The 27,150-nt window shown below is 53.2% G+C and overlaps 1 protein-coding gene and 1 pseudogene across 1 annotated transcript; both read left to right on the forward strand.

Moving 5' to 3' along the window:
• Positions 1 to 1,133: 1,133 nt before the first annotated feature.
• LOC144235025 (ubiquitin-conjugating enzyme E2 variant 1 pseudogene) lies at positions 1,134 to 16,053 on the forward strand (annotated as a pseudogene).
• A 2,800-nt stretch (positions 16,054 to 18,853) lies between these two features.
• On the forward strand, positions 18,854 to 24,965 carry TOR1B (torsin family 1 member B). The gene is made up of 5 exons (XM_077768467.1): positions 18,854 to 19,091; positions 19,727 to 19,992; positions 21,528 to 21,703; positions 22,592 to 22,719; positions 23,039 to 24,965. The coding sequence occupies exons 1-5, from the start codon at positions 18,854 to 18,856 to the stop codon at positions 23,278 to 23,280; spliced, it is 1,050 nt and encodes a 349-aa protein (XP_077624593.1). The 3' UTR covers positions 23,281 to 24,965.
• The last annotated feature ends 2,185 nt before the right edge of the window (positions 24,966 to 27,150 follow it).

Below are 27,150 nucleotides of genomic sequence, written 5' to 3' on the forward strand. Positions count from 1 at the left end.
GGCAGCTCCCCGGCTGTGACCGGCACGGCCACAGCTGATTGGACAGTGGAGAGGTGTGAGCAGGTGCTCCCCAGGTGTGAGCAGGTGCTCCCCAGGTGGGAACAGAAGGTAGCGGGAGGGAGATGGCAAGGTGGACCCAGGCGCAGGAGGAGGCTGAGCCCAGCAGCCCCAGGATGGGGTGGGGTGGCTGTGAGTGGCGGGACAGCGCGGGGCACCTCCGTGAATCCGCTCCTGCTCCTGGCCAGCCCCGGGGGGTCCTCACCGGCCTTCCCGCGCCCCTTGTACCATGAACATCCTCACCACGAGCCCCTCTACCCTTGCGCCCCCAAAGCAGCTCTGCCCTAGCGACGACAGAAGGAACCAAGTACCATTAACCGGAGCCAGCTAGCACAGGTCTGTCACCCGCTCTCCAGGGCCCTGGGGTCCCTGCCAGAAGCCGAGGCCCCACCCAAGGCCTCGCCTGTTTTCGGGGTACTGTACATGTTCTGTGCACGCCCCTCACTGCTTGCCTGTTCAGCTCCCCACCCCGCCCCCCTGCCCCAACCCTAACTCCGCCACCATGAAGGCCTCCCTGCTCTCACCTTGCCCCAAGAGCCAGGTCCTTCCCCTCGCAGAGGAGGACAGTATTGACCCAGACAAGCCCTTTGCAGCCCCCAGCACCCCCCTCACTTCGTGTTTCCTGCCAGCCTGTTCTCTGGGCACAATTCTGACCGCATGGACGCCTCAAAGGCCACTAGGGCGGGGGTTGGGGGGCGGGGTGGGNAGCTGAAGAGAGGACCCCAATGAGCACTCCCCGGAGAGGGCCCAGAGCCCCGGGGTTAGGCAAGCACAAACTTGTCTGAGACAGACTGTAGCGCCTGACAGAACAGGACAGGGTGGGGGCGCCTGGGTGGCTTAGTCGGTTGAGCATCCGACTTTCGCTTAGNAACCCGGGCCGGGCAGCAACACTGGGTGATAAAATAACAATGATTATGTAGCGAAACTAATGATAAGGGCTAACTTTCCCTGCCAGACCCAAGGCCCAGTGCTTTATACACATTAGCTCAGTGGGTCTATGATTATCCCCATTTTAAAGATGAGGACCCTGAGGTTCAGAGAGGAGGGAATCGATTTCTGTGCTAACCCCCAGCGCCATGTCCACGTACATGACCCGGGTACGTGAGGAAGACCCTTTAGGGAGCCCTGGGCAGGACGACTTGCAGCGCAAGCTGCAGCCAGGAACCCAGGCGATCGGTTTGGCCCTCCTGTCCCATCCTGGGGGCAGCAGTTTTTTATATTGTATATCATTATTATAATAATAATTATAACATTATCATTATAAAAAAAGTTTCTTCCTCCTGGCTGGATGCCAGGTTTACACTCAGCTTTCAGTCACCCCCCCCAGCGCTGCACAGACTGAGCCACACACCTAAGCCTGTGCAAGTGGGGGGGGGGGGCTCGTGACCTGAAAACCAGGGTCTGTTGTGAGAACCAAGGGTGCGCGGGGCCCCAGCATAGCCGGTGGTGAAGGTCATAGGGCTAACGTGGGGGGCTGGATGCCCCCCAGAGGCATTTTTCTGGCTTGTTCATCCATTTGATCCCTGGAGCCTGAGGGCTCCAGACACAGTGCCGGGCGCCGGAGACACGGGGCTCACGTCAGAGGCGCCGCAGCCTTGGGAGTGGTTCGGAGCTGTCCCCGGGGCCGACTCTCCACCCCATGACCTCTCGCCAACCCAGACCTGGAGTTCCGCTGAGCCAGCCTCAGCCCTCCCTCCTGCCTCTCACCCTGTCCCCCAGGCGCCCCTGCCTGAGCTCATCGGTGATGACTTCAGAGATGTGACGCCCAAGGCCTCGGCCAGCTTGAGCTCTGAGGGGCTCTCGCCTTCCCCTCCCTCTCTCTCTAGCATGACTCAGGCGGGGACAGGACCCAGGCTGCGGTGACGCTCTCCATTTTTATGCAATCGTTTTCTTCACTCAAACCACAGGACTTGCCGGGTTCTTCCCCCTCCTTCTCCCGCCTCCCATCGCCTCTCAGCCCTCTGACGTCAGGGTTCACATGCCAGGCAGACAGAGGCCCTCACCTCTGCTGAGGTCAAGGCCGGCTTGTCTTCTGTCATGTCCCCGGCTGCTCAGGGTTGGGGAGCGGTGCCCAAGGAAAGGGGACCAGCAAGGAGGTGGGTGCTGTTGCCCAGATGAGAGGTGACGGGGCCGAGGAAAACCGGAACGCAGAGCTGGGGAGCCTCCGCGGCAAGCTGGTCAGGAGGCAGCAGGAAAACAGAATGCCACTCGCAGTGTGAATAGTGGTTAGTTACCTCGGCGCAGAGGAGGGGTTTGGACCGGGATAGGACACAGGGGAAGCCTTGGGTCTGAGAAATGTCTGTCTCCCTCTGCCTGGGTTTCATTAAAAAACAAAAGGGGGTGTGGGATAAATCCCAATGCCCAGATCTGACTGGAATCGCTGAGTAGGTAGGGACTGGCATTTACTGTAACGAGAAGCCTGGAGGAAACGCTGACTTGGGAGAAAAGATCAAGCGTTCCGTTTTGTGTTGAAACGATTGCCGGGCATCTAAATCGCTCCCAGTGCCTTCCCGAGGATAAGCGATGCCAAGAGGCCATCTGTGCACGGTCAGCTGAGTTCCTACAAGTAGCATTTCTGGGTCAGAGCAGGCAGTGGGTTCCCACTGCCAACGAGGTTTCCCCGATGTGCGTTCCTAATGGCATTCATTCAGCTGCTCATTCGTTCCTGCCCTGGGTGCTGGCTTGGCGCCAGGCCCTGTCCTGGGTTCTAGAGACACGGCTGCAAGCGAGACAGGGCGATGGCTCCCTGGAACGGGAGTCTGGGTGGAGATCAGGGTGGGAAGAGGAACCCTGTTGTTCAGAGGGATCCGTGCAGCCCTGAAGGGTGCGCGCACTGAAAACGCTTGCCCACAGCGTTGGCCTGAAACTGGCAATTGGCTATTTGTAGGGCTTTTCTTCTGTAGCCCGAGAAAGATGTCTCGGAGAGCCTGAGCNGCAAAGGCCCTGCACAGACAGGTACAGGGCCGGGGAGCAGGGACCAGGCAAGAGGTTTGCGCTTCGTCCTCTGAGCAACGGGAATCACGAGAGGATTGTCAGCAGCCAAGGGACTTGGATTTGACTTGGACTTGGCTGCTATGGGCGAAAGGCTTGCTGGGATGGGGGTGGGGAGAGGAGTCGAAAGTCTGTTGAATAAGTTAGATGCTATCTTGTCCCCGGAATTTGTATTTAGGCCCTCTCGACTTGCCACAAACGGCAGCTTATGCACAAAAAGTACAGTTCTCAGTCACCCAGGTGGGTGTGATCTGCCTCAATACAGGACAGAGGTTCACGATCGAGACATGGAGAGGGGGCCAAAACACACGGTCACATTTTTGAAAAAGTTCCAGAACAGTGGCTATTGTATCAATCCCTTTTCTGCGCAAACAGAAGCAAATACGTACACACAGAAACGGCCAGACGTTTGTAGAAGCAGAGAGAAAGTTCCGGAAGGAGGAGCGGCCAGCCAGCAGCCGTTGGTCTCGGCGGAGAAGGACTAGAAAGATGACCCTCTCCCCTTAATTACACACTCCTGTATTGTGGGAGCTTTTAATCACAGGTTCGTATTTCACACCATCCAGCCTCGTTTTAACTTGCAGTTTAGAGGAAACGGGGGATGGAGCAGTAGGTTAGATCACAGCAAGAGGCAGGAAGGGGCAAAGCTGTGGGGGGGGGGGGCTTTCCCTGCAATATTTGGCCCCGTCTCTCCCACGGGTCACAGGCACACACAGGGGCACGCTAGCTTAGAACCCCAAGAACATACAATCAGAATAATGCACGGCCCAGCTTGAATGCCAATATGCACAAACCAGTGGTGAAAAGCACTGGGGTAGGGGCACCTGGGGTTCTCGGTTGGTTGGGAGTCCGACTTCGGCTCAGGTCAGGATCTCACAGTGCGTGAGTTCGAGCCCCGCGTCGGGCTCTGTGCTGACAGCTAGGAGCCTGGAGTTGCTTCGGATTCTGTGTCTCCCTCTCTCTCTCTGCCCCTCCCCCACTCACGCTCTCTCTCTGTCTCTCAAAAAATAAATAAGTGTTTAAAAAAATTTTTAAAAGAAAAACACTGTGGGATTAACTGGGAAATCTTAAAAAAATTATTATTATTTTTTTAAATTTTAGAGAGAGACAGAGCGTGAACAGGGGAGGGGCAGAGAGAGAGGGAGACAGAACCCAAAGCAGGCTCTGGGCTCTGAGCTGTCAGCACCGCGCCCAGCAGAGGGCCCCTGATGTGGGGCTCAAACTCCTGAACTTGAGATCATGACCTGAGCTGAAGTCAGATACTTAACCGATGGAACCACCCAGGTGCCCCTGGGAAATCTTAATAAAATCCCATTTTAGGTAAGATGAGAACTGTCTGAAATGGAAGCATGGAAATCACTGACAGATTAAAGCAGGTCAGGAAATAGTATGTTTCGTTCAGTTCCCAAAATGAACATTTTTATTTATTTTTGCTTCTTTGTATTTTCTAATTTTCTTCACATACATGTCCTATTTCTGTGATTAATTTTTTTTTATTTTTTTAGTTTATTTTTTATTTGTGAGAGGGAGAAAGAAAGCATGTACAGAAGAGGGTCAGAGGGAGAGAGAGAGAGGAGAGAGAGAGAGAGAATCCTAGGCTCTGTCAGCAAGGAACCAGAAGCCAGGCTAAACTCAGGAACCATAAGATCATGACCTGAGCCGAAACTAGGAGTGGTTAGTTTAATCGACTGAGCCACCCAGGAGGCCCTGAAAAAATATTTTAAAATATACGCACACATTACGGGTGCTTTTTATTTTATTTTATTTTTTAAGTTCTCAAGTCAAGGGAAGTGATGAGTGTCAGCCTAAGGCTCCCCACTTCCACTCTTAGACCGCTTTCCGTTTCTGTTGTTCAGGGTCTTTCAAAACCTAAGTGAGGTCTGAGCGGGGAGGAGAGAGGCCGCCCTCCCAGGAAACTGCGCAGGGCCAGAGCCCTGCACCCCGTCCCCTTGCGCCCTGCGGCCCTGCGTCCTGGCCTCTCCCCAGCTGTGCCGTCCAGCTGTACGTGGCCTTGGCTCTCAGTCTGGTGTCCCACTTGCATTCCCCTTGCGACCCCCATCCCCCGAGCCTCGGACCCCTGGCCTGATCCCACCTGTCACAAAAGCATTGGGGTTCACCCCGGGTGAGCCAGGCGCTTCCCACTGCAGCGGAGGGGGACGTCAGAGAGCGATGGAGAGCAGAGTGGGCAACCGGACAGCGCCCAGGAGGCGCGGGGTCAGCAGAGCAGGTGGGAGATGGAGCCTGCCCTTCCGCGTCTCAGGGTTCAAATCCACCCCTGCGCCACTCCCCTCACCCCCCTCAAAGCTGGGGGACTCCCGGCAAGGCTTTGCGGGTTTCCCTCATTGACCACACCCTGGGCGATAGCAGCTCAGCTCTCTGAGAAGGACTCTGCCTACGAATGTGGGCAGGGCTCCCTGAGATGCCCGTCTGCGCAGTCCCTCCCTCTGGCTCCCCGGTCCCTTTAAGTTCTCTCTCAGGCTAACAACTGTCATTGATTTTGGTTCCATTTCAAATCTGGCTTCTCGGGGCGCTTGGGTGACTCAGTTGGTTAAGTGTCCGACTTCGGCTCAGGTCATGAGCTCTCAGTTTGTGGGTTCAGGCCCCGTGTCGGGCTCAGTGCTGACAGCTCAGAGCTTGGAGCCTGCTTCAGATTCTGGGTCTCCCTCTCTCTCTGACCCTCCCCTGCTCACACTGTCTCTTTCTCTCTCTCAGAAATAAATAAAACATTTAAAAAAAAATCTGGCTTCTCATGACCATCAAATGCAAGGCTGAATCTTTGATTAGATCTTGGTTTAAAAAAAAAATACAAACAAAGCCTCTAAAGGGTAGTTTTGGGGCAATTGGGGGAACTTGAGTGTGGACTGTATAATTGGTAATATTACTATACTGGCACTAAGTTGCATGGGATGGTGGTACTGTGGCCTTCTGGGAGTTGTCCTTAACCTTGGGAAGTACATGATGGAGGGTTGTAGGGGTGAAGTGTCATGATGTCCGCAAAGGGCTTTCAAACCGGTCAGTGAAAGGAATAAAGAGGGGGCCAAATGGGAGAGCTTTCACATTGAGTGGATCCCCATGAAGGACATAGTAGTCTATGTTTTGGTAGGTTCAGTCTCCCCCCCCCCCCAATAAAATGCTATCAATTTTCTAGGAAGGAAGCTCTTGCTCTCTTGCTGCATTAGGAACGGGGTTGGGACCTTTCTGCCCCTCTCTCTTCCCCCCGTATCACCCTCAGGATCCCCAACGGGGGTATGCAGTTGCNAGGAATAAAGAGGGGGCCAAATGGGAGAGCTTTTACATTGAGTGGATCCCCATGAAGGACATAGTAGTCTATGTTTTGGTAGGTTCAGTCTCCCCCCCCCCAATAAAATGCTATCAATTTTCTAGGAAGGAAGCTCTTGCTCTCTTGCTGCATTAGGAACGGGGTTGGGACCTTTCTGCCCCTCTCTCTTCCCCCCGTATCACCCTCAGGATCCCCAACGGGGGTATGCAGTTGCGTGCTGGGCTAGCCTGGGGACCCCGCCGCTCTCTGCTGTTCCCGGGGAGAGCTGCTGCCAGCCTACTTCCAGAATCATCCTCGCTGGGCTGGTACAGCCTGGACGTTGGCTCATGACGAGGGTCATGTCCGCTTGGCCATTGCTGGCCGCTGCCCCCCACCCTCCATCAGGAGACCCTCTGAGCAGTGTCCCCATCCGAAAGGCCCACATTCTTTGACCAGTACGATACGTGACTCCACCTAATCCAGGCGGATCTCATGGAGCCAGCTTCGCTCGATCCGGAATTCCTTCTTGCTTCTGTAGATGGGAGGATGGCCACAGTGCACTCTGAGAGTCTGTGGAAGTTATAGGACTTTTCTCATAAAAATCGCACTCATTCATTTTGCACATCATGTCAAGAAGCTGACAGAATGTGTGAAGGCTACTTGCGGGCCCTACGTTAAAACTTTAATGTGCCAGACAGAAATGGGCAGAGGACAGGGCGCCTGGGTGGCTCAGTGGGTTGAGCGTCTGACTCTTGGTTTCGGCTCAGGTCACAATCCCAGGGTTGTGGGATCGGGCCATGAGTCAGGCTCTGTGTTGGCCTCAGAGCCTGCTTGAGACCCTCTCTCTCTCTCTCTCTCTCTCCCTCTGTCCCTCTCCCTGCTGCTCTCTCGCTTTCTCTCTTAAAAAGAAAGAATAGGGGTGATATATGGAAACCAACTTGACAATATACTATTAAAAAAAAAAAGAAAAAAGAAAGAATAGGGGCGCCTGGGTGGCTCAGTTGGTTGAGCGTCTGACTTCAGCTCAGGGCATGATCTCGCACTTCGTGGGTTCGAGCCCTGTGTCAGGCTTCGTGCTGACAGCTCAGAGCCTGGAGCCTGCTTTGGATTCTGTGTCTCCCTCTCTCTGCCCCTCCCCTGGCTGCGCTCTGTCTCTCAAAAACTTTTTTAAAAATGTTAAAAAATTAAATAAACACAAAGAAAAAATAAAATAAATAATGATAATAAAAGGCAATGGGACACAGCCTAAATGTCCATCAGCTGGTAAATGGGTAGACAGAATGTGGTCTGTCCTTAAAATGGAATACTATTCAGCAACTAAGAGGAACCGTCTGTAGATATATGCTATGACATGGATGATCCTCAAAAATGTTATGCCCAGGAAAAGAAGCCAGACACGAGAGACTGTGTGTTATTGGCCTATGTGTGTGAAATATCCAGAAAACGCAGAGCTCTAAAGGCAGAAAGTAGACTCATGGTGACCTGGGGTGAGGACAGCAAAGAACAGTAAATGTGCCGGGGAGATGAGACGCTTTCAAACTGATCTGTGGTGATGGCTCTTGCGTAACCTGGTACATTTCCTAAAAATCACAACATCGTACACGTGCAAAGGGTGAACGACATGGTATGCAAATAAGCCTCGATGATGTAATTCTAAAATATTACTGGGCTCGAAGGTATTGACTTACCGTGTTTTGTGTTGTTTTGTTTCAGAGAACATTGTTTTTGACAGACCTGCCCATGTCTGGCAGACACACAGGACCTCATGATTCAGACTCATGGACTCATCATCGTGGTCTTGACCTCATCTCCTTTGTTCCCAAACCCTCACACATTTGTTCTGCTCCAGCTGGGGTGTGCATTCCGGGGTGGGGGGCAGTGTCTGTCGTGCTCACCACTGCGTCCCAGAGCCCTACACAGAAGGAAAGAATGGTGTCCCCCTCATTCAGGGAAGTGGCAGAGTCTCTAGCCTCTCCTTTTATGTTTATTTATTTATTTTGAGATGGGGAGGGGCAGAGAGAGAGAGAGAGAGAGAGAGAGAGAGAGAATCCCACATAGGCTCCATGCTGTCAGTGCAAAGTCCGACTTGGGGCTTGATCTCGTGAACCCTGAGATCACGACCTGAGCCCAAACCCAGAGTCAGATGCTTAACCGACTGAGCTGCGGGCATCCCTTTAGTTGCTCTCTCTACACGGTCATCACATAGCCAACCACATGCACACCCCCCACCCCCCACCCCCGGTGGCTGGGCCCTTGGGGACATCTTTACCCTTCAGGAGAGTGTTAAGCTTTGTTCACTGAGTTGCTGGCTTGACATCTTATCCTTGCTCCCCGGGATTACCTAGAGTGGTGTGGGCATTAGCACCTAATGTTTCTTCTGTTTAGGAAAGACCTACTATGTGCCAGGGGCTTCACGTATATAATCTCATTTAACCCTCGCGGCAGTCCAGAGTAGGTACTAATATTATCCCCAAGAACCCGAGTCCCAGAGATGTTAAGACAATCGCCGAAGGTCACACAGCTGGTCAGAAGCAGAGCCCGGGATGTGAATGTAGGGCCATTATGCCAAAGTCAAGTCACTTGAGATTAAAATTGGATCGTTCCACTTTCCAGAGGGTGGATACACCTCTGGGTCATTCAGTGGACAGGAGTGGGATGCTCTCAGTCAGATGTGGGTGTGGGGACTGGACCCCTTGATGACATCTGTTTTAATGCCCAAGAGCTGCATCTTGGGTAATGTCAAGGATTAGGAAAGAGACACTCGATCAACGCCAGTGAATGGTATTTTGCTGCGTCAACTAGGGGTCCTTTCGTTACCTGGGCGCTGCTTTCTACTTCTACCTGCCTCCCATGTTCTCACAGTCTCGCCTCTCTGCTTCTGTCTTGCAAAAATTGCTTCTTTCTTGTTTCAAGTTGCTGGGGCCTTCGGAGTCTCCCCATTTCTAACCCTGTCTGCTGGCTCCATCTAGTGGTTAGATGTGGGAAGTACACTAGCTTCCCTCTGACCAGGTGAGGCAAAGTTTGGGGAAATGAATGCCCTTCTAGCCCTTTTCTCTCAGGGACAACATTGGCAACATTTGTCAGGTCACCAGATTCTCCACATGTAACAGATGGTTACATTTTGCCCTAGTAGTCTCTTCAGCTCTCTGCATTTTAATAAAAGTAAAGCTCTAAACCCCATCCCTTCCGTGTTCTTTCCCAAAAGTCATCTCCATGCTGACATTGGAGTGTAAATAAATAAGCTTATTTATTTTTGAGAGACTGTGAGCAGGGGAGGGGCAGAGAGAGAGGGAGACAGAGGATCCCAAGCAGGCTCTGCACTGTCAGCTGGGAGCCCGATGTGGGGCTGGATCCCCCTGTGAGATCATGACCGTAGTGGAAATCAGGAGTCAGACCCTTAACCGACCGAGCCACCCAGGCGCTCCCATCAGTTTGTTTTCTATAGTTAAGAGTCTGTAGTTTGTTTCTCTCTCTCCCTCTTTTTTCCTTTGTTCATTTGCTTTGTTTCTTACATTCCACATATGAGTGAAATCATATGGCTTTGCCTTTCTCTGACTTATTCCGCTTAGCATAATACTCTCTAGCTCCATCCGTGTTTTCATTCTTTTTATGGCTGAATAATATTTCATCATATACACACATGCACATCACATGTTGTTTATCCATTCATCTGGACAGTTGGGCTGTTTCCATCATTTGGCTATTGTAAATAATGCTGCAAATAAACATAGGGGTGCATGTATTCCTTTGAGCTAGTGTTTTTATGTTTTTGGGTAAATACCCCCAGGAGGACAATTACTAGATTGTAACAGTAGTCTTATTTTTAACTTTCTGAGGAAGCTCCATACTGTTCTCCACAGTGGCTGCACCAGTTTGCATTCCCTTCGGTTCCTTTCTCCTCTCTATCCATCCTCGCCAACACTGGTTTCGTGTGTTGTTGATATTAGCCATTCTCACAGGTGTGAGGTGACACCCCGTTATGGCTTTGAGTTGGACTTCCCTGATGATGATGATGATGATGTTGAGTATCTGTTTGTGTGTCCGCAGGCCACCTGTATGTCTTCCCTAGAGAAATGCTTGTTCATGTCTTCTGCCCATTTTTGCTCACTGGGTTATTTGGTTTTGGGATGTTGAGTTGAATCAGTTCTTTACATATTTTGGACACTAGCCTTCATCAGACATATCATTTGCAAGTATCTTCTCCCATTCCACAGGCTGTCTTTCAGTTTTATCGATTGTTTCCTTTGCTGTGCAGAAAGCAACGTTTTATTTTGATGTAGTCCCAATAGTTTATTTTTGCTTTCATTTCCCTTGCCTTGGGAGACATCTAGAAAGGTGTTGCTACGATTGATGTCAGAGAAATTTCTGCCTGCGCTCTCTTCTAGGATTTTTATGGTTTTAGGGCTCGCATTTAGGTCCTTAATCCATTTTGAGTTTATTTTTGTGTACAGTTTAAGAAAGTGGTCCAGTTTCATTCTTCCGCATGTCGCTGTCCAGTTTTCCCAACACCATTTGTTGAAGAGACTGTCTTTATCCCATTGCTTATTCTTGCCTCCTTTGTTAAAGATTGATTGACTGTATAATTGTAGTTTTCTATTTTGTTCCATTGCTCTGTGTGTCCATTTTTGTGCCAGTACCATACTGTTTTGATTACCATGGCTTTGTAATAAACTTGATGTTGAGGTACATGTGCATTTCTAATATGTAAATAAATGGTGTGCTGTGCCTTTCGCTCAGCTCTTATTCCTGAGATTTAGAGACATTGACACACAGAGTTCAAGTTCCTCCATTTTTGTCTGCCACTTAACATTCCATTGTAGGACTAGACAGTGGTTGCTTATCCATTCTCCTACTGATGGAAAATTAGGTTTGATTCCAATATGTAACATTACAAATAGAGCCTCAACATCCTCCAATGAGTCCCCTGTGCGCATGTGTGAGTCCCTCTAGGGCTGGGCTCTGCACCCTCCGTGCTATGATGGGCAGTTGGGAAGACCCCGGGGAAGCCGTGGAGCCCTGGGTCCAGTCACTTCGCCCAGCATTCTCTCCACAGTGGGATGTATTCATCCTTTCCTTTTCTTCATGTGACATAATGTGATAAAGGCTTGAAAAGGGGAATTCTGGGGCCGCAGAGCATGCAATCTTCAACTTCACCAGGTACTGCCTAATTAGTCTTGTCTTCTACCTTACCTCTTTAACTGCCTTTGGGGGGCTCTTGCTCCCCCATTAGATAGGGGTGACTTCTGTTTTCTGGGGATACAGCTTAGGACTGCAGAGCACCCAACCACCCATTCATTTCACAAATATTTATTGACATCTGTGCCGGGAGTAATAAAGTCCCCATCTCTGACCCAGGAAGCTCGTGTCTTTGACGGCCTCTGTGAAACGGGGAGGCCAGCATGTGAACTTGCAAGCAGGGTAAGACCTGAGCCCCTTTGCCGTTCTTGACAAGACACCCCTCCTTCTCCACCGTGTGCAAAGCACTGGTCACAGGCCTGAAGGGTGCAGAGAGAAGGGTCACCCTTGGTCTCTTTTGAAAGGTATGATGGCTAATTTATGTGTTAGTTTGATTAAGTCATGAGGGGCCCATATAGCTGGTTAAACATTATCTCTGGGTGTGTCTGAGAGGCTGTCTCTGGATGAGATTAACATTTGAATGGTAAACAGAGTAAAGCCATTTTCCTCCCCCTTGTAGGTGGACATTATCCAATCTGTTGAAGGTGTCAGTAGAACAAAGGACTAAGTGAAAACAAATTCTCTGGGGGCCCCTGGGTGGCTCAGGTAAGTGTCCGACTTTGGCTCAGGGCATGATCTTGCAGTCTGTGAGTTCAAGCCCCGCATGGGGCTCTGTGCATCGGGCTCTGTGCTGGCAGCTCGGAGCCTGGAACCTGCTTTGGATTCTGCGTCTCCCTCTCTCTCTGCCCCTCCCCATCTTGTGTTCTGTCTCTTTCTCTCTCTCTCTCTCAAAAATAAATAAATATTTTTAAAAAAAAGAAAGAAAAAGAATCCTCTGGTTGAGTGAATGAATGAATGAAGCTAGGTGTTGGAATGGGGCTGAGCAGGCTGCTGGGCAGAGTGGGAACCACATGGCCGGCATGGGACCGTGTGGGAGGAGACTGGGAGATCCACACTAGAGGCAGATCCTCTGTTAGGAGTGGTCCTTTCCTCATTCATCGTTCATGGGGGGGATGCTGCCCCCACCCCGGCCACAGCTGATTGGATTGGGGCCACGTGACCCAGGCTGGGCCAATCAAATCCCCTCCCTGGGAATTTGGAATTAGGGCTGAGAGCGGAGCAGGGGAGAAGACAGGGACTGCCTGGTGTCTCTGGGTGTCTGGAGCAGCACACACAAGGCCAGGTGCCGTGTGGAGAATGGAGCAGATCCACAAAGGGAAGGTGATGGGAGAGAGGGGGCGGGAGAGCCGGGCGCTCCGGACCTGACTCAAGCCTGCCCTCGGCCCCCAGCCCCTCTGCTGGGTAGGTGAGGTACTGTGGGTGTCCTCGGGCCTCATGGCCCAGCTCCTTCTGCTGCTTAATCCAGCTCTGGTGTTTCCTTTGGTTGGAAACCCATATGGATGCAATCCATTAACCACCTCCTCCACCACTGGGTTTGGACCTCTGCTGTGTGATCGGTCCGGACAGCAGATTTCCTTTGCATGTTGGGTTTTGCTTATCAACTGAGTTGGCAACCGTTGAGCCCACAGCCACTGGGAGGTCAAGGGGGCGGGGTGTGGGGGGTCCCAGGCGGAGAAGAAACCAGCCTTGGGCTAAACATGTTCTGCCGAGAATTCACGAGCGAACATCTGAGCCTCGAAATAAATGATTGCCGAGGACACACAGCCCGCGGGGGTGTGGCTGGGTTTCCAAGCCAGGCCAGTCATTCCCAAGCCCGGCCCCCGGGGTCATCCATCTGTGACCGACAGGGGGGACTGGAGGTGGCACTCAGGGAACAATAGTGAGGGGCTGGAGTGGGACGTTTAAGCACAAGGAAGAGAAAGCTTCTTCAGAAGGTTTTCAGCAGCAGCAGCGGTGATACCTTGGGGTGTTTTCCAGTAACATTGTGTTTATAAAGAATTGTCCATGGGGCGGTTGGTCCGTCTCAGGTGACACTGGTAGAAGTTGGAAGAAAACAGCTTCAAGGGATTATAGATGGGAAAATACTTACCCCAGCCCTGGCACTGAGGGCTCTAAAGTGTAATCACTGGGATGCACCCCGCCCCCCCAAGCGGATGGGAGCCCTGCTGGGGGGCACCAAGTCTTTGCTGTTTCACCGTGAATCCCAAGGAGGAACAGGGGCCGTGGCCAACACACGGGAAGACTTCGAGCCCTAGAAGATGGATGGGTGCGTTTCCAACATGAGCACAACAGGCGACAGTGGTCCGGGAGTTCAAGGAGATGATACCTCTCCAGAAGTCTTGGTTCCCACACCGACGCCCCCCTTCCTACCTCCCAGCTTCCCATGATGCACTGCACGTCTGTCTCTCACCTCCTACACCATGGCCGCGTGGTCTGCCTTCCTGCTCGAGCCCTCTCCTAAGTAAGGTGCCCCTGACACTCATCATCTCACGTGACCGGCAGGGCACCCCTATAAGGCAGAGACTACTGTCACAAACATTCTACAAATGAGGAACCCTGGGGCCCCGAGAGGTTGAGTGACCAGCCTAGGGTCATACACACGGTCATGGCAGAGGCAGATTTTGAACCCAGGCAGTTTGTCTCCTGCTTGGTGAAGGAGAGGGAGAGGCAGGTCAGTGGCTGAAAGTTTGGCGGTGGGGGAAAGGGGGAGCCTTGGAAGGGCTCGAGGGTCCGTTCTGGCTCCACCGCTTTCTATTCCTGGAGTGAGCTCCCTGGGCACGTTAGCTAACCTCCCTGGATCTCAGTTTCTTTACCTGTAAAATGGAGATTTCCACTGATGCTTCATAGCGTTGCTTTAGCATTAAATTAGATGATGACTTAATGCACCCAGAGCCCAGAAGTTTAGTGAGCATGCAACACATAAAAGAATACATAATGTCATTTCTAAAACATGCAACATTCTGGGGCACCTGGGGGGCTCAGTCGGTTGGGCATCCGACTTCGACTCAGGTCATGATCTCATGAACGTGGGTTCGAGTCCCACGTCGGGCTCTGTGCTGACAGCTCAGAGCCTGGAGCCAGTTTCAGATTCTGTGTCTCCCTCTCTCTCTGACCCTCCCCTGCTCAGGCTGCTCTCTCTCAGAAATAAATAAAAAACATTAAAAAAAAATAAAACATGCAACATTCTATAAAAAGCATACTAATCTACAGAGATAGAAAGCAAATCCGTGGCAGATAGGGGAGGGAGGGGGCATGTGGGGGGAGATGTGAGGGAATGATGACAAAATGACAAGAGGGATCTTTTGGGGGTGATGTTCCCTGTCTGGATGGTGGCGATGGTTTTGTGGGCGGAAACATATGTTAAAACGTATCACATTGTACACTTTGAATATGTGCACTTGGTCGTACTTCACCTTGAGCTCAACAAAGCTGTTTAGAAGCCCATGTAATATTATATAGCTGTAAGATTTCATAGAAACAAACTGGACATCATTGTATGCAAAATAACAAACAAGAGAACACCCAACAATGGGGACCCCAGGAGAGCACCTCTGTATAATAGAGACACTGATAAGACTTGGATGAGAATAGGGCTTAACGTAAAGAATTGGCATAAAAAATTGTTTTTCTAATGTCTATTTTTATTTTGAGAGAGAGAAAGAGAGACAGAGACAGAGCATGAGCGGGGAAGGGGCAGAGAGAGAGAGAGAGACACAGGATCCAAAGCAGGCTCCAGACTCCGAGCTGTCAGCACAGAGCCCGACTGCCGGGCTCGAACCCATGAGCCATGAGATCATGACCTGAGTCGAAGTCCGGCGCTTAACCGACCGAGCCCCCCAGGCACCCCGACATTTTAAATAACCTAGGCTTTTGAACTTTTTTTGTCATTGTTTTTGTGACCTTCTGAAGGTCGCAGAGGGTAGTAGTGAGTATGTGATAGAGTCAAAATTTGCACAGATAGTGGAGTCTTGAGACCAGTAGCTCACTAGCACCCTCTAGAGCTTCCCTCCCCAGGTCTCCCCAGCCTTGGGCAGTTTCCCAGTCTACCAGGTGGGGACTTCCCTCTTACAGTCAAATCCCATGCTTCCTGGGAAACAGGTGCGGATGAAGGGGGAGAGGGGAGTGGTGGTGCTGTCTCTGGTCCTGAAAATCTCCGCCAGCCGCGACACCAGAGGGCCGAGTCCTGTCTGCAGCTGAATCGCTCTTCCAAGACTTCTCTTGTTGCTCTTTGGATTTATGACAGCCTTGAGGAGTCAAGCTAGTGGCTTTGAAGGTTTTTGATTCACAATTTAAACACTGTAAGCAATGCTCCAACAGAGCGGTGATAGAGTAAAGAGAATAATATAGCATGAGGGCCAGGGGATGGGGGGAGGGTGAGGAAGGCACCAGGCTTCCAGTGATAGTGACAGAAGCCGTCAGCCCCCACAGGCCTGGACAATTTATGAAAACCGACCATACAGCCTGAAGATGGAATGTGGATCTGAATACCCAGAAGCACTCCCCTTTGAAAGGTTTGTAACAGAAATGAATATAAAAGGAATAGTAGTGCCAGCAAAATGGCAGGGTTTGCGTACCATCAAAGTTTTCCTACGAGAGCTTTGGTGCCTAATGGTGTCTAAAGAAAATAGGAAACTCCCTCAGCCGTGGAAGGCCCGTGTTACAGTAATTAATATAAAAGAAACATAGGCCTCCACTACCTTGCCCCTGATCTGACTTAAACAGTCTGCATTTTCCATAGCAGCAAAGTTTCTAGATAAGTCCTGCAGACTTCAGAGTCCTGGCAGTTCCCATTCTAAGGCAATGTATCCTTTTTTTTTTTATTAAAAAAATTTTTTTTTAATGTTTTTTATTTATTTCTAGGAGACAGAGAGAGAGACAGCGTGAGCAGGGGAGGGTCAGAGAGAGCGGGAGTCACAGACTCTGAAACAGGCTCCAGGCTCTGAGCTGGCAGTCAGCACAGAGCCCGACGCGGGGCTCGAACCCATGAACCGCGAGATCATGACCTAAGCGAAAGTCGGACGCTTAACCGACTAAGCCACCCAGGCGCCCCTAAGGCAATGTATCCTAATAAGATACTGTAAATTATAGGAAATGTTTGCCAACTTGAAATATATAAATTGCTCTGAAGCAAGAACCCCGGCGGAGAGAACAGGATGCTTGGGAGACAGAAGGGGCTGGGGGCTTGAGAATAAAAGTATGTGGGAGGTGACGGTCTGAGAGGAAGGCAGAGGCACCTCATGTAGGGCCCTGAGGTCAGAATAAAAAGAGTAGATGTTTTTTCTTAAGGGTTTTTGGAAGCCATTGACAGGTTGAATGAGGAAGTGACAGGATCCCGTTTGTTGTGAAAACGCCACCTGTCTCCAGGGGAGTGTTGAATCGGGAGTGAGATGGTCCTGTCTCTCGTGGGGAATATGAGTCAGGGGGCTCAGGTGCAGATGCAGGGGACTGCCCGGGGGGCTGCTGTGGTCACCCGTGATGAAGGCCGGGCTGGGGGTGGTCGAGGAGCTGGAGGCGACTGGAGAGCTTTGGACGGGTTTGGGGTCAGCAACCCCCTGATGGATTAGAAGTGGAGTCTGGGGGAGGAAAGAATCCAGGACAACCACTAGCTCTGGGTCTAAGCGGCTGGTGGAAGGTGGGTCCACTTCCTGAGCTAGGGGCCATGGGGGAGGGACACGTTTGGGGGAAACAATCAAGGCTTCTGTCTGACTTACAGATGGGGAGATGCCTGGTGAGCAGCCAAGTGGAGATGTGCAGTGTGCAGCCAGAGGCAGGGTCTCGGGGGAGAAAGTTGGGGCCTCTCACCCAAGGAGAGAGGATGGAGAGAGAATGGATCTGGAATGGAGCCCCAGGGCCGTTCAGGATTGTAGAGCGGGGAGACGGGGAAGATGTGGCAACCAAGAGGCTGATGGTAGAGAGGAAGGAAGCCATCTGGCCAAAGAACCGAGCTCCGGATCCACACGTAAGACTTTTCCTAGCAGTTGCCAATCCAGAAGGAAGGCACCAACTCCTAGTAAATGCAGAGTCAACATAAGGATGAAGAGTCAATGCCTCCTAAGCAGGATAGGATTTCAGGTTGGGGTCTTCACATGTGTTTTGCTCACACACCTCTTTTGTGCATTTTTATTTATTTATTTAAAATACTTTTTTAATGTTTTATTTATTTCTGAGAGAGAGAGACAGACAGACAGCGTGAGCAGGGGAGGGTCAGAGAGGGGGAGACACAGAATCTGAAACAGACTGTCAGCACAGAGCCCAATGCGGGGCTTTAACCCATGAACCGTGAGATCGTGACCTGAACCGAGGTTGGAGGCGTAACTGACTGAGCCACCCAGGTGCCCCTGTGCATTTTTAGATTGACATTGCAAATGTTCATCATAAGTTTAAGTGGTTGCAAAAGACCCAATTTCCTGTCTATTGTATCAACATTTAAGACAATATTGCTACTTTGCTCTTCTGATGTATTCAGTGGAATCCAGCCCTGCAGCAATTTTACTCATTGTTCAGGTCAAAACAGAGACCTGGAGGAGAGCCTTCCCCAACCTGCAGATTGGGTGAGGTGCCCCCTCTGTGTGTTCCATATCACAGCACTGACCTCAAGGGCTGTAACCATCTGTTGCCCCTCTGTGTCCCCCACCTAGGCGGAGAGCTCTGGGAGGGCAGGGACTCTGTCCGCCTGGTACCTGCTGTATCGCCAGCATATGGCACGGAATCTGACACAGAGCCAGTGTTCGTTAAATATTTGTTGACAGGTTGGCGGATGGGTAAACTCAACCCACTTCAGCAAAGTCTGGGCCAAGGTTACCTGGACCAAAGTCCTCACTGAACCCAACAGCCACGGTGATCTCTGTGCTGACCGTGCTGCTCCTCCTGTAAAACCCTGCGTGGCTCCCTATGCCCCTGCAGACTAGAGGTCAAACTCTTTATAGCACCTGCAGGTCTTCCCATTCCAGTCTCCACCTGGCTCTGCCCTGTCATGGTCACCAGCCTCCACCACGTGAAATAGTTCTCCAAACCGCAGTGTCTGTTCTGTGCGAACGTCCCACTCCTCACTTGTTGCTGGGCTAACTACCGCCTTTCAATCCCAGGTTAGACAGAAGCTTTCCCGCTTCACGGCCCTTGCGCGTCTCCCACCGCCCAGGATGGACTCCTGCCCAATAGCCTGGAGCCTGGAGAAGGCCAGGGCCGGCTCCCTCTCCTTCACCGCTGTCTTCCCCGCCGCCTGCGGAGTGACAGACCGGGCTCCCAGTTTGTGCATCCCGGCCGGGGCCTGGGCCTCCAGGGCTCAGAGCAGCTGTTTCAGGAAGGCAGGTGGTAGGCAGACACGGGGGACGCTCATGACAGCTGCAGGGGAAGGGATGACAAGGCCAAAGGCGCGGGCTCGAGACGAGAAGAAGCGGGCGAGGGGCTCCTGAAAGCCCAGTCGCCGGCTACCTCTCGCGCCACGCACAAAGATGGCGGCACAGCGCCAATATGGCCGTCCCGAGGGATGGGCGGGCCTGCGGGGCGGAAGTGACGCAAGCCGGAAGTCCGGCCGCGCTGTCGCGGCCTGGGAGCGCGGGGCCGGGGTCGGTGGGCTGTGAGCGGGACGATNTCAGCGTGGGCATCGCCCTCGGGGCCGCCACCGCCCTCACCGGCTACCTGTCCTACAGGGACCTGTACTGCCGCTTCGCCGAGTGCTGCCGCGAGGAGCAGCGGCTCAACGCGTCCGGTAGGGCGGGGCGGCCCCGCGAGGGGCGCGGCGCTCACCGCGAGCTGGGGCGGGAGGGAGGACGGACGGACGGACGGACGGGGCCTCGCTCCGATGTCCAGCCCCGCAAGCCGCGCCTTCTGAGACACAGTCCGCACACCGCGGGAGGGCTCTGCCTTAAGTTCCTTCTTACACGCCTCGGATCCCCCGGGAGTCCAGGAAAGAAGCTGAAAGCGGCGTGCTCAGCCCGTGGCGCCGCGTCAGCCCCGTTAAGTCGCTTTCAGAGGTGCCGCGGCCGCGCGGGAAGCCCACCTGTGGCCCTGGGGTTTCTAGCACTCCCGCAGGGGGAGCTGGGGACTAGAGTGCAGCGCGGCCAAGAGGGGGCTAAACCTTGGATGGACGAACGCGCTTAGCTTCCTTATCAGACCCTGGAGCGTTAAGCGGGACTTCCGTCTAGTGCGTTTCCTTGGAAGTGGCATCGTGGGACTCGGCGGCCCGAGCTTGTGCCGCTGGGCCCGCCCTGGGGCTTTGGCAGACGCCCTGCCGGACCGCTCGCTAGGAGGTGCCTCCCGCTTCGGCCAGCTGGGGCAGGCGCTGCTTCTCTGGGGCCTGTTTAATGTGTATCTTTCTCTCTCTTCTCCGGCTGGCTGCTGTAGCCCTCAAGCTGGAATTAGAGGAGAAGCTGTTTGGGCAGCATCTGGCCACAGAGGTGATTGTCAAGGCGCTGACTGGCTTCAAGAACAATAAAAACCCCAAGAAACCGCTGACTCTTTCCTTACACGGCTGGGCTGGCACCGGCAAGAATTATGTCAGCCAGATTGTGGCTGAAAATCTTCACTCAAAAGGCCTGAAGAGTCACTTTGTCCACCTGTTTGTCTCGACGCTGCACTTCCCTCACGAGCAGCACATAAAACTGTACCAGGCAAGAGACTCCTGTAACCCCGGCCACCGGCCACTCGGGTCTGGGTGACCTTCACTAACTCCGGCCTCTGATGCTTCCATAGGCTTTGCGCAGCCCCAGGGCCCCGCACGCCCTGTAACCCTTTGCTGTGGGCGGAGTTTTTTTTTTTTTTCCTTTTTTTTTTCCCTTTCTCACTGGGTTCCAGAATAATACAGTGGGACAGAGGATGTGATTAACATTAAAAGACGGAGCCTAGAGAGGAGAGGGACCTTGCTCCTTCAGGTCTTTCTGGCCTTAGGAAACTCTTCTGCAGTGAGAGGGCGTGTCCAGCATTCCCGTCCCAGCCCTTGGTGAAGCAGAGGAGTGGCAGAGGATTTGTTGGGACACAGCCTCGGTTAAGCCTCCCCCACGATGCAGCACTCCGTGCAGCGGTGTAGACTAGAGGAATGTCCCCCCTCTGGCTTCTGTTCCCTTTGTGGTCCCCTCCGAATCCCTGCTGTTGCTTTCTTTCCTCCTGTGAAAGCCTCGGAGGACTGAGCCTTGTCCTCCTGAGATACTCTTTCTGCATTTAAGGGATATGGAGTTGCCTAGTTGGGTTCTCGTTTAAATGAATGCCGTCCTTGCAAAGATTGATCGTCTTGCTGTTGGGCGGGGGCCTAAATAAGAAACAGAAACTGATCTGGACAAGGAATCGAAAGTGGGTGTCCGCCCTGCCAAAACCGTGAGGCGGGGGAGATTGCTAAAAAGGAGAGTGATTTTTTGTTTTCCGAATCCTTTCGCAGAGAGCTGTATCTCTAGAAATAACAGGGATCGGGGGAGGGTGGGTCGGAGCCTTGCGTGATTTGGGGGCTGAGGGCTGGTTGCTGGGGTATCTTGTACCCATGCTTTCTGGGAAGTGTCACTGCCTTTGTTCACCGCGGCGGCAGGAGGCATTGGTTTGGGGCACCGTGCCCACCCCAGCGCAGTGACTTCCTCCCCGGTGTGTCTGGCAAAATTAACTTGAGAGTTCAGTCCACAGTGAGTTGAAATTATGGGTTGATTAACAGTGAGCCGATGAGTCCTCATGCATCTCCTTTTGTACTTTTAAAAAGTCACATTCGGGGGTGCCTGGGTCGCTCAGTCGGTTAAGCGTCCAACTTCGGCTCAGGTCATGATCTCGTGGCTCGTGGGTTCGAGCACCGCCTCCGGCTCTCTGCTGACAGCTTGGTGCCTGGAGCCTGCTTTGGATCCTATGTCTCCCTCCCTCTCTCTCTCTCTCAAAAGTAAATAATAAACATTAAAAAAAATTTTTTTTAAAAGTCACATTCGGCACATCATTTGAGTTAGGGGGAAAAGAAAACTGCTTTGCATGTTAGCACCCATCTGCCAGTCTCCACTTTTTATAGATCAAGGAAAAGCTGTTGCCCGGTGAGCAGAGGTTGGGATGCAGTTTCTGAGAGCTTTGTCAAACCCCAGAGGGCTCTGATGCTTTGGGGCTCAGAGCAGGAGGACAGGGCTATGCCTCCGCTCCTCTGGGCACGGCCTCTGAGCCTCTGTTTCTTTCATGGCTCGTCTAGGACCAGTTACAGGGATGGATCCGGGGTAACGTGAGCGCGTGCGCCAGCTCCGTGTTCATCTTTGACGAGATGGACAAACTGCACCCTGGGGTCATTGACGCAATCAAGCCATTTCTAGACTACTACGAGCAGGTCGACGGTGTGTCTTACCGGAAGGCCATTTTCATCTTTCTCAGGTCAGTGGGCGGTGATTTCTGGGAGGGCCTTGCAAGCTATTCATTCTCCTGGTGCCAGAAGGAGGGAGTCCCTGGCAAGCGGCGGCATTCGGTTCCCCGGGGACGAAGGTGCTCGGCCAAAGGGAACTGCTGACTTCTGTTACTTTTGGGGTTGCTCCTGTCCGCATGGCAGGTGGGGTGCGGAAAATGAAATGATTGCTGATAACGGGCACCTTCATTACCTGCACCCAGCACTGGGGCGCCTGGGGGGCTCAGTCGGTTAAGCATCTGACTCCTGATTTTAGCTCAGGTCATGATCTCATGGTTTGTGGGTTTGAGCCCCGCATCCGGCTCTGGGCTGACAGCGTGGAGCCTGCTTGGGATTCTCTCTCCCTCCCTCTCTCTCTCTCCCCGTCTCTCCCCCACTTCTCCTTCCCCTCTCCCCTTTCTCCCCCCCCACTCACTTCCCCACCTGTGTGTGCACTCTCTCAAATAAATAAAACTTAAAAAAAATAACCACTATGCGTTAAGTTCTGGAAAAGCAGATTCCAAGCTCCTTGAAGGCAGACACTTATTTTTCCTTTGTCTAGGAGCACTTAGTAAATATTCCTCCGTTAAGAATAAACCTCAGAGCAGGGGCGCCCCGGGGGCTCCGTCGGTTGAGCATCCGACTTCGGCTCAGGTCATGATCTCAAGGTTCGTGGGTTTGAGCCCCAAGTCGGGCTCTGTGCCTGAAGCCTGCTTCCAATTCTCTCTCTCTCTCTCTCTGCCCCTTCCCCCCGACTTGTGCTCTGTCTCTGTGTCAAATAAAAAACATAAAAAAAAAAAGTAAACCCCAGAGCATATGTGTTTCTTGATTAGACACGGAATCCCCACCAGTGCCCTCACTCTGTTCTTTGGCGTGTTCAGCAACGCCGGCGGGGACCTCATAACGAAGACCGCCCTTGACTTTTGGCGGGCGGGAAGGAGGAGGGAGGACATCCAGCTCAAGGACCTGGAGCCCGTGCTGTCTGTCGGAGTCTTCAACAACAAACACAGTGAGTCTCCCAGGCGCCCCGCACCCCGGCCCGCAGCGCCCCCTCTTTCCTTGAGCCCACCTGCAGCCCCCGAACCCGCGCGCCCCCGAGGCCTCCCTGAAGCAGGGACTTCGTCTCCGGTGTCCTGTGATAGAAGCCGTTAGCAGGGCTCGCCCACCAGCTCTCCCAGGCCTGTCGCGCGCTTGACCCCAAGAGATTCTCGATGGGTGAAGATGCGCGGGACGTGCCACGGATCGGGATCGACACAGGCCCCGTGAGAGTGGTGTGAGCCTGGTCAGGTGACAGCGAGTGACAGGAGGCCCCGTGTCTTGCATCGCAGGTGGCCTGTGGCGCAGCGGACTGATAGACCGGAACCTCATTGATTACTTTGTCCCCTTCCTGCCCCTGGAGTACCGGCACGTGAAGATGTGCGTCCGCGCAGAGATGAGGGCCCGCGGGGCCACCGTGGATGAGCACGTGGTCACCAGCGTGGCAGATGAAATGACGTTTTTCCCCAAAGGCGAGAAAATCTACTCCGACAAGGGCTGCAAGACTGTGCAGTCACGGCTGGATTTTCACTGACGTCTCATCCAGGAGGGCTAACAGCCCCCCGGGAGCTCCGCACTTGCCCTTCCAGAAGCACTTTGGAGGCCCCTTTGGGGTTTGCACATTTGCACCTGTGTAGCCTTTGGGGATCTAGAAGCTTCTCAGAGGTGAGCTGTGAAAAGATGCTGTACTTGTCATTTTGGACCCGACAGCGATCTGTCTGTCGGCTGCGGCGGAAGGCGACCCTTTAAAATCCCTCCCCCAACGTGCTGACCTTGACGGAAGTGCCTTGCAAACAGTCGTGAGCGTGAGGACCCTCCACTCCCCGCCCAGCACCCACACCTCAGAAGCTGCTGCTGTAACTCAGGGAGTTCCCGGGCCCGCTCTGCAGTCCGGGGAGCTTTTGGTTTGCACCCGCTCAGAATCTTCTGGTCGGTTCCTTTGCACAGAGAGCGCTTACTGGCTTGAAGTTTTTTCAGTTAAAATCGGTGACACCTTCAGGCACGGTGTCCGGCGGCGACGTGGGCCCGCACGCCGAGCCTGCGCAGCCAGGTGGCCTGTCTGCCTGTGGTGCGGGGTCTCCGCCCTGGGACTCTGTGGCCGCCTGTGACAAGTGGCCTCCCCGTGTCCCTTTCTCGGCCGCCGTGGAATCCATCCCTTTGCCGTCATTCGGGGTCGAGCCCGGCCTTCCTTGTGCCCACTTCGGCTCCTGAACCAGGTCTGTCCCCAACCACACGTCATCACCGGAGTGAGATCAGAACGAGTGCCGGCTGTGACCTTGAGCCCTTGGTTCCCGTGGCGAAACGTTCATCTGCTACAGGGCACGCGGGGGCCCGCCTCTCCCTTGACTCCAGACAACCATCTGGGACCCGAAGGGCGGGCTCGGGCTCCGTGGACGACATGGGCCATGGAACGGCCAGCTCGCAGATTCTGCCAAAGCAGCGTTAAGTATCGTCTGCCAGAAATGCTGGAGTTTTCAAAGAGGTGTCTATCTTTTATAATGTTTTTACTCGCGAGTCTTAGGTAATAGATAAATACATATGGGACGTAGCTCATTTTAAAACACGGGAAAGGACACAAACAGAGTAACTGTCTAGTCCTTTATCAGAAACACTTAACCAAAACACTAGGCATTTCTGTTGTCAGGTGCGTGGTCACACGCGGCCACAGTTGCAGATCCGAGCCCTGTGGACTGGCGGGTCCTGGGGGTCAGCTGACGACACCTGTGTGGCAGCAGCAGGCCGGGCCGCCCTGGCCGCGGGGCAGTGAGGCGGATTCCGGCCGGCGGGAATCGGTGTGCGGTCCCATCTGCGTACGCGGCCGCAGACGTCCGAGAACGACGGGCAGCGTGTTGATATGTATCGTGTCGACGAGCGTCTTGGTGACTCGAGAGGGCCTTCTGTGGGGTCGCAGGTAGCCTTGGAAAAATGCCAAGTTAAGGCTTAACGTTTTTAGTGCGTGCTCTCGCATTGGGGCCGAGCGACCTCTCTCTCAGGGCCCCGTGGGCGTCTGGTCCGGCGGAGACGGAGAGCTTCCCTGTTTCCAGTGACGCCGCACCCTCGGCACGTGGGGCCCCCTCTGGACTGCTGTTCCTGCTTTGTCACCCGCAGAGGGAGGCCATGGTCAACCCCGGCCCAGCCTCCCTCACCCGGTGTGAGATGCAGACAAGACCTGGAACTGACGTACTGAATAGAAAATAAAGACTAAATTTTATCATGTGACATGTCACGTGCAGACATTTTTGGGTTTTTTTTTTTTCCCTTCTGGTTTCTTTGGGAACCCCGAACAGTCAGGAGCTCGGAAGAGAGGCTGTTGGACAACTCGGGCGTGTCTTACCGCGCCCTGGATGTGCCGGCTGCTGGTTTGCATCAGACCCTGTTTACCTTAAAGGCTGGGTCCCCCAGACAGATATGCTTCCGTGGGGTCAGGTGGTGGGTCCCACGCCTCGTTTCCAGGGGTGAAAATGCCAAGGACAGCTGGGCTTCTTCCGAGCAAATAGTTTCTACTGAAATTAACATAGGAAGGAAAATCAGGCGGGGGAGGGGGGAGGGGGGGTGACTCCTTGCTGACATTCTGAACAAGGCCGGGCTCAGGCCGGGATACCAGAGCTGGTGAACAGCAAAACCCCAGTGCGGGTCTGCTCTATCGCACCCCACCTGGCCTCTTGTCTGTCAGCGAATCCTTAACGCCGATTCTCTTTCCGGGACTGAGGATGAGTCAGCTACTTTCTAGAAAGTCCAAACCGTCTCTGCCAACACTCCCACCCAGTCCCTCATTTCTCAGTTTAAGGCGGTCAAGTCCCGAGACTGGACTTCCAAGGTCTGGTTCACAGCCGCAAGCAGGTCCCGCTCCACTCCCTGCACTGCCTCCCCTACAAAGACTGAACTTGCCGAATTAAGTCGGGGGACCCCCGTGTTCTCTAGCTGGGGACCCCCAGTGCTGGGGCTGGCAACTTGGAATGATTAGCCCAACTTGGAATGATTGTGACTCCTGGGGACAGGAGCACAGGCCAGCTTCTAACCCACATCATGAACCTTCCACAACCACAGCCATCCCTAGGGGGCCTCTGTGCAGGCCGGGTACCTTGAGGCAGAGGGGTCCTGTGGGTCTGTAGAAAACGGTCCCCGTAGCACCGCTCGGGCCCATCCCCCACAGGAGGTCCAGCCACCAGCAGGCGCATGTGCATGCTGCAAACACCAAGGCCTGTCTGTCCCCTGTGCCCTGCATGTCTGCCTGGCGCCTCGGCTGGGTTAGGTCTGCAGACTTAGGCCCCACGACCCTGCAACAGTGTGGTCCCCAGGGCCGCTGAGCGAAAGGCCGGAGCTAGAAGGATCCAGAGTCCCTTCTAGACTTCACTCCAGCCCGCACTGCGCCTCTGAGGTCGTAACTCGTTGCCAAAGCACTGAAGACCTACAGTAAACGGGGGTCTTTCTCGTTTAAAGATGCTCTCACAAATTACACACCATTTTAGCGTACAACGTACGAGGGTAGCTCTTTGTGGTTATAAGTAAAAGTACTGATCTCAGGATCCCGGGGATGGGGGGTGGGCAGCTACACTTTCCTAAGAGGTCTGGGGAATTCTCATTAAACGACCAAAACTCGTAACCGAGGATGGTTTTTGAAAATACAGCAAAACTTGCCGGACAACATACGGCTCATTCAGGAATGGAAACGGGAAGGATCTTCCTTTGCAAAGCCGAATGACTGACAGGTGGCCAGCTGGAAATGTTTGCTTTCAAGGAAACTGTTTCTCACGAATGTTCACAACGTTACTGAGATCATTCCCATCATTCACAGTGTTACTGAGATCAAACCCCTTGGAAAGGGGCTTAAAAGGCTTATCTGTGAGGGACCTGAATGTGTCTTTTTTTTCTTTAGTTTTGAGAAAGACCATGAGCAGGGGGGGAGCAGAGAGAGGGAGGGAGGGAGAATCCCAGGCAGGCTCTGCATTGTCTGCGAGGAGCCCAATGCGGGGCTTGAACTCAAGAACTGACAGGTGACGACCTAAGCAGAAGGAAGGAAGTGAAGAGTCAGCCGCTTAACTGACTGAGCCGTCCAGGCGCTGCCCCTCGCCCCCCCCCCCCNTACTGAGATCATTCCCATCATTCACAGTGTTACTGAGATCAAACCCCTTGGAAAGGGGACTTAAAAGGCTTATCTGTGAGGGGCCTGAATGTGTCTTTTTTTCTTTAGTTTTGAGAAAGACCATGAGCGGGGGGGGGAGCAGAGAGAGGGAGGGAGGGAGGGAGAATCCCAGGCAGGCTCTGCATTGTCTGCGAGGAGCCCAATGCGGGGCTTGAACTCAAGAACTGACAGGTGACGACCTAAGCAGAAGGAAGGAAGTGAAGAGTCAGCCGCTTAACTGACTGAGCCGTCCAGGCGCTGCCCCTCGCCCCCCCCCCCCCC

This window comes from Crocuta crocuta, unplaced genomic scaffold, assembly GCF_008692635.1.
Source record: "Crocuta crocuta isolate KB4526 unplaced genomic scaffold, BGI_CrCroc_1.0 scaffold35, whole genome shotgun sequence".
NCBI classification, from domain to species: Eukaryota; Metazoa; Chordata; class Mammalia; order Carnivora; family Hyaenidae; genus Crocuta; species Crocuta crocuta.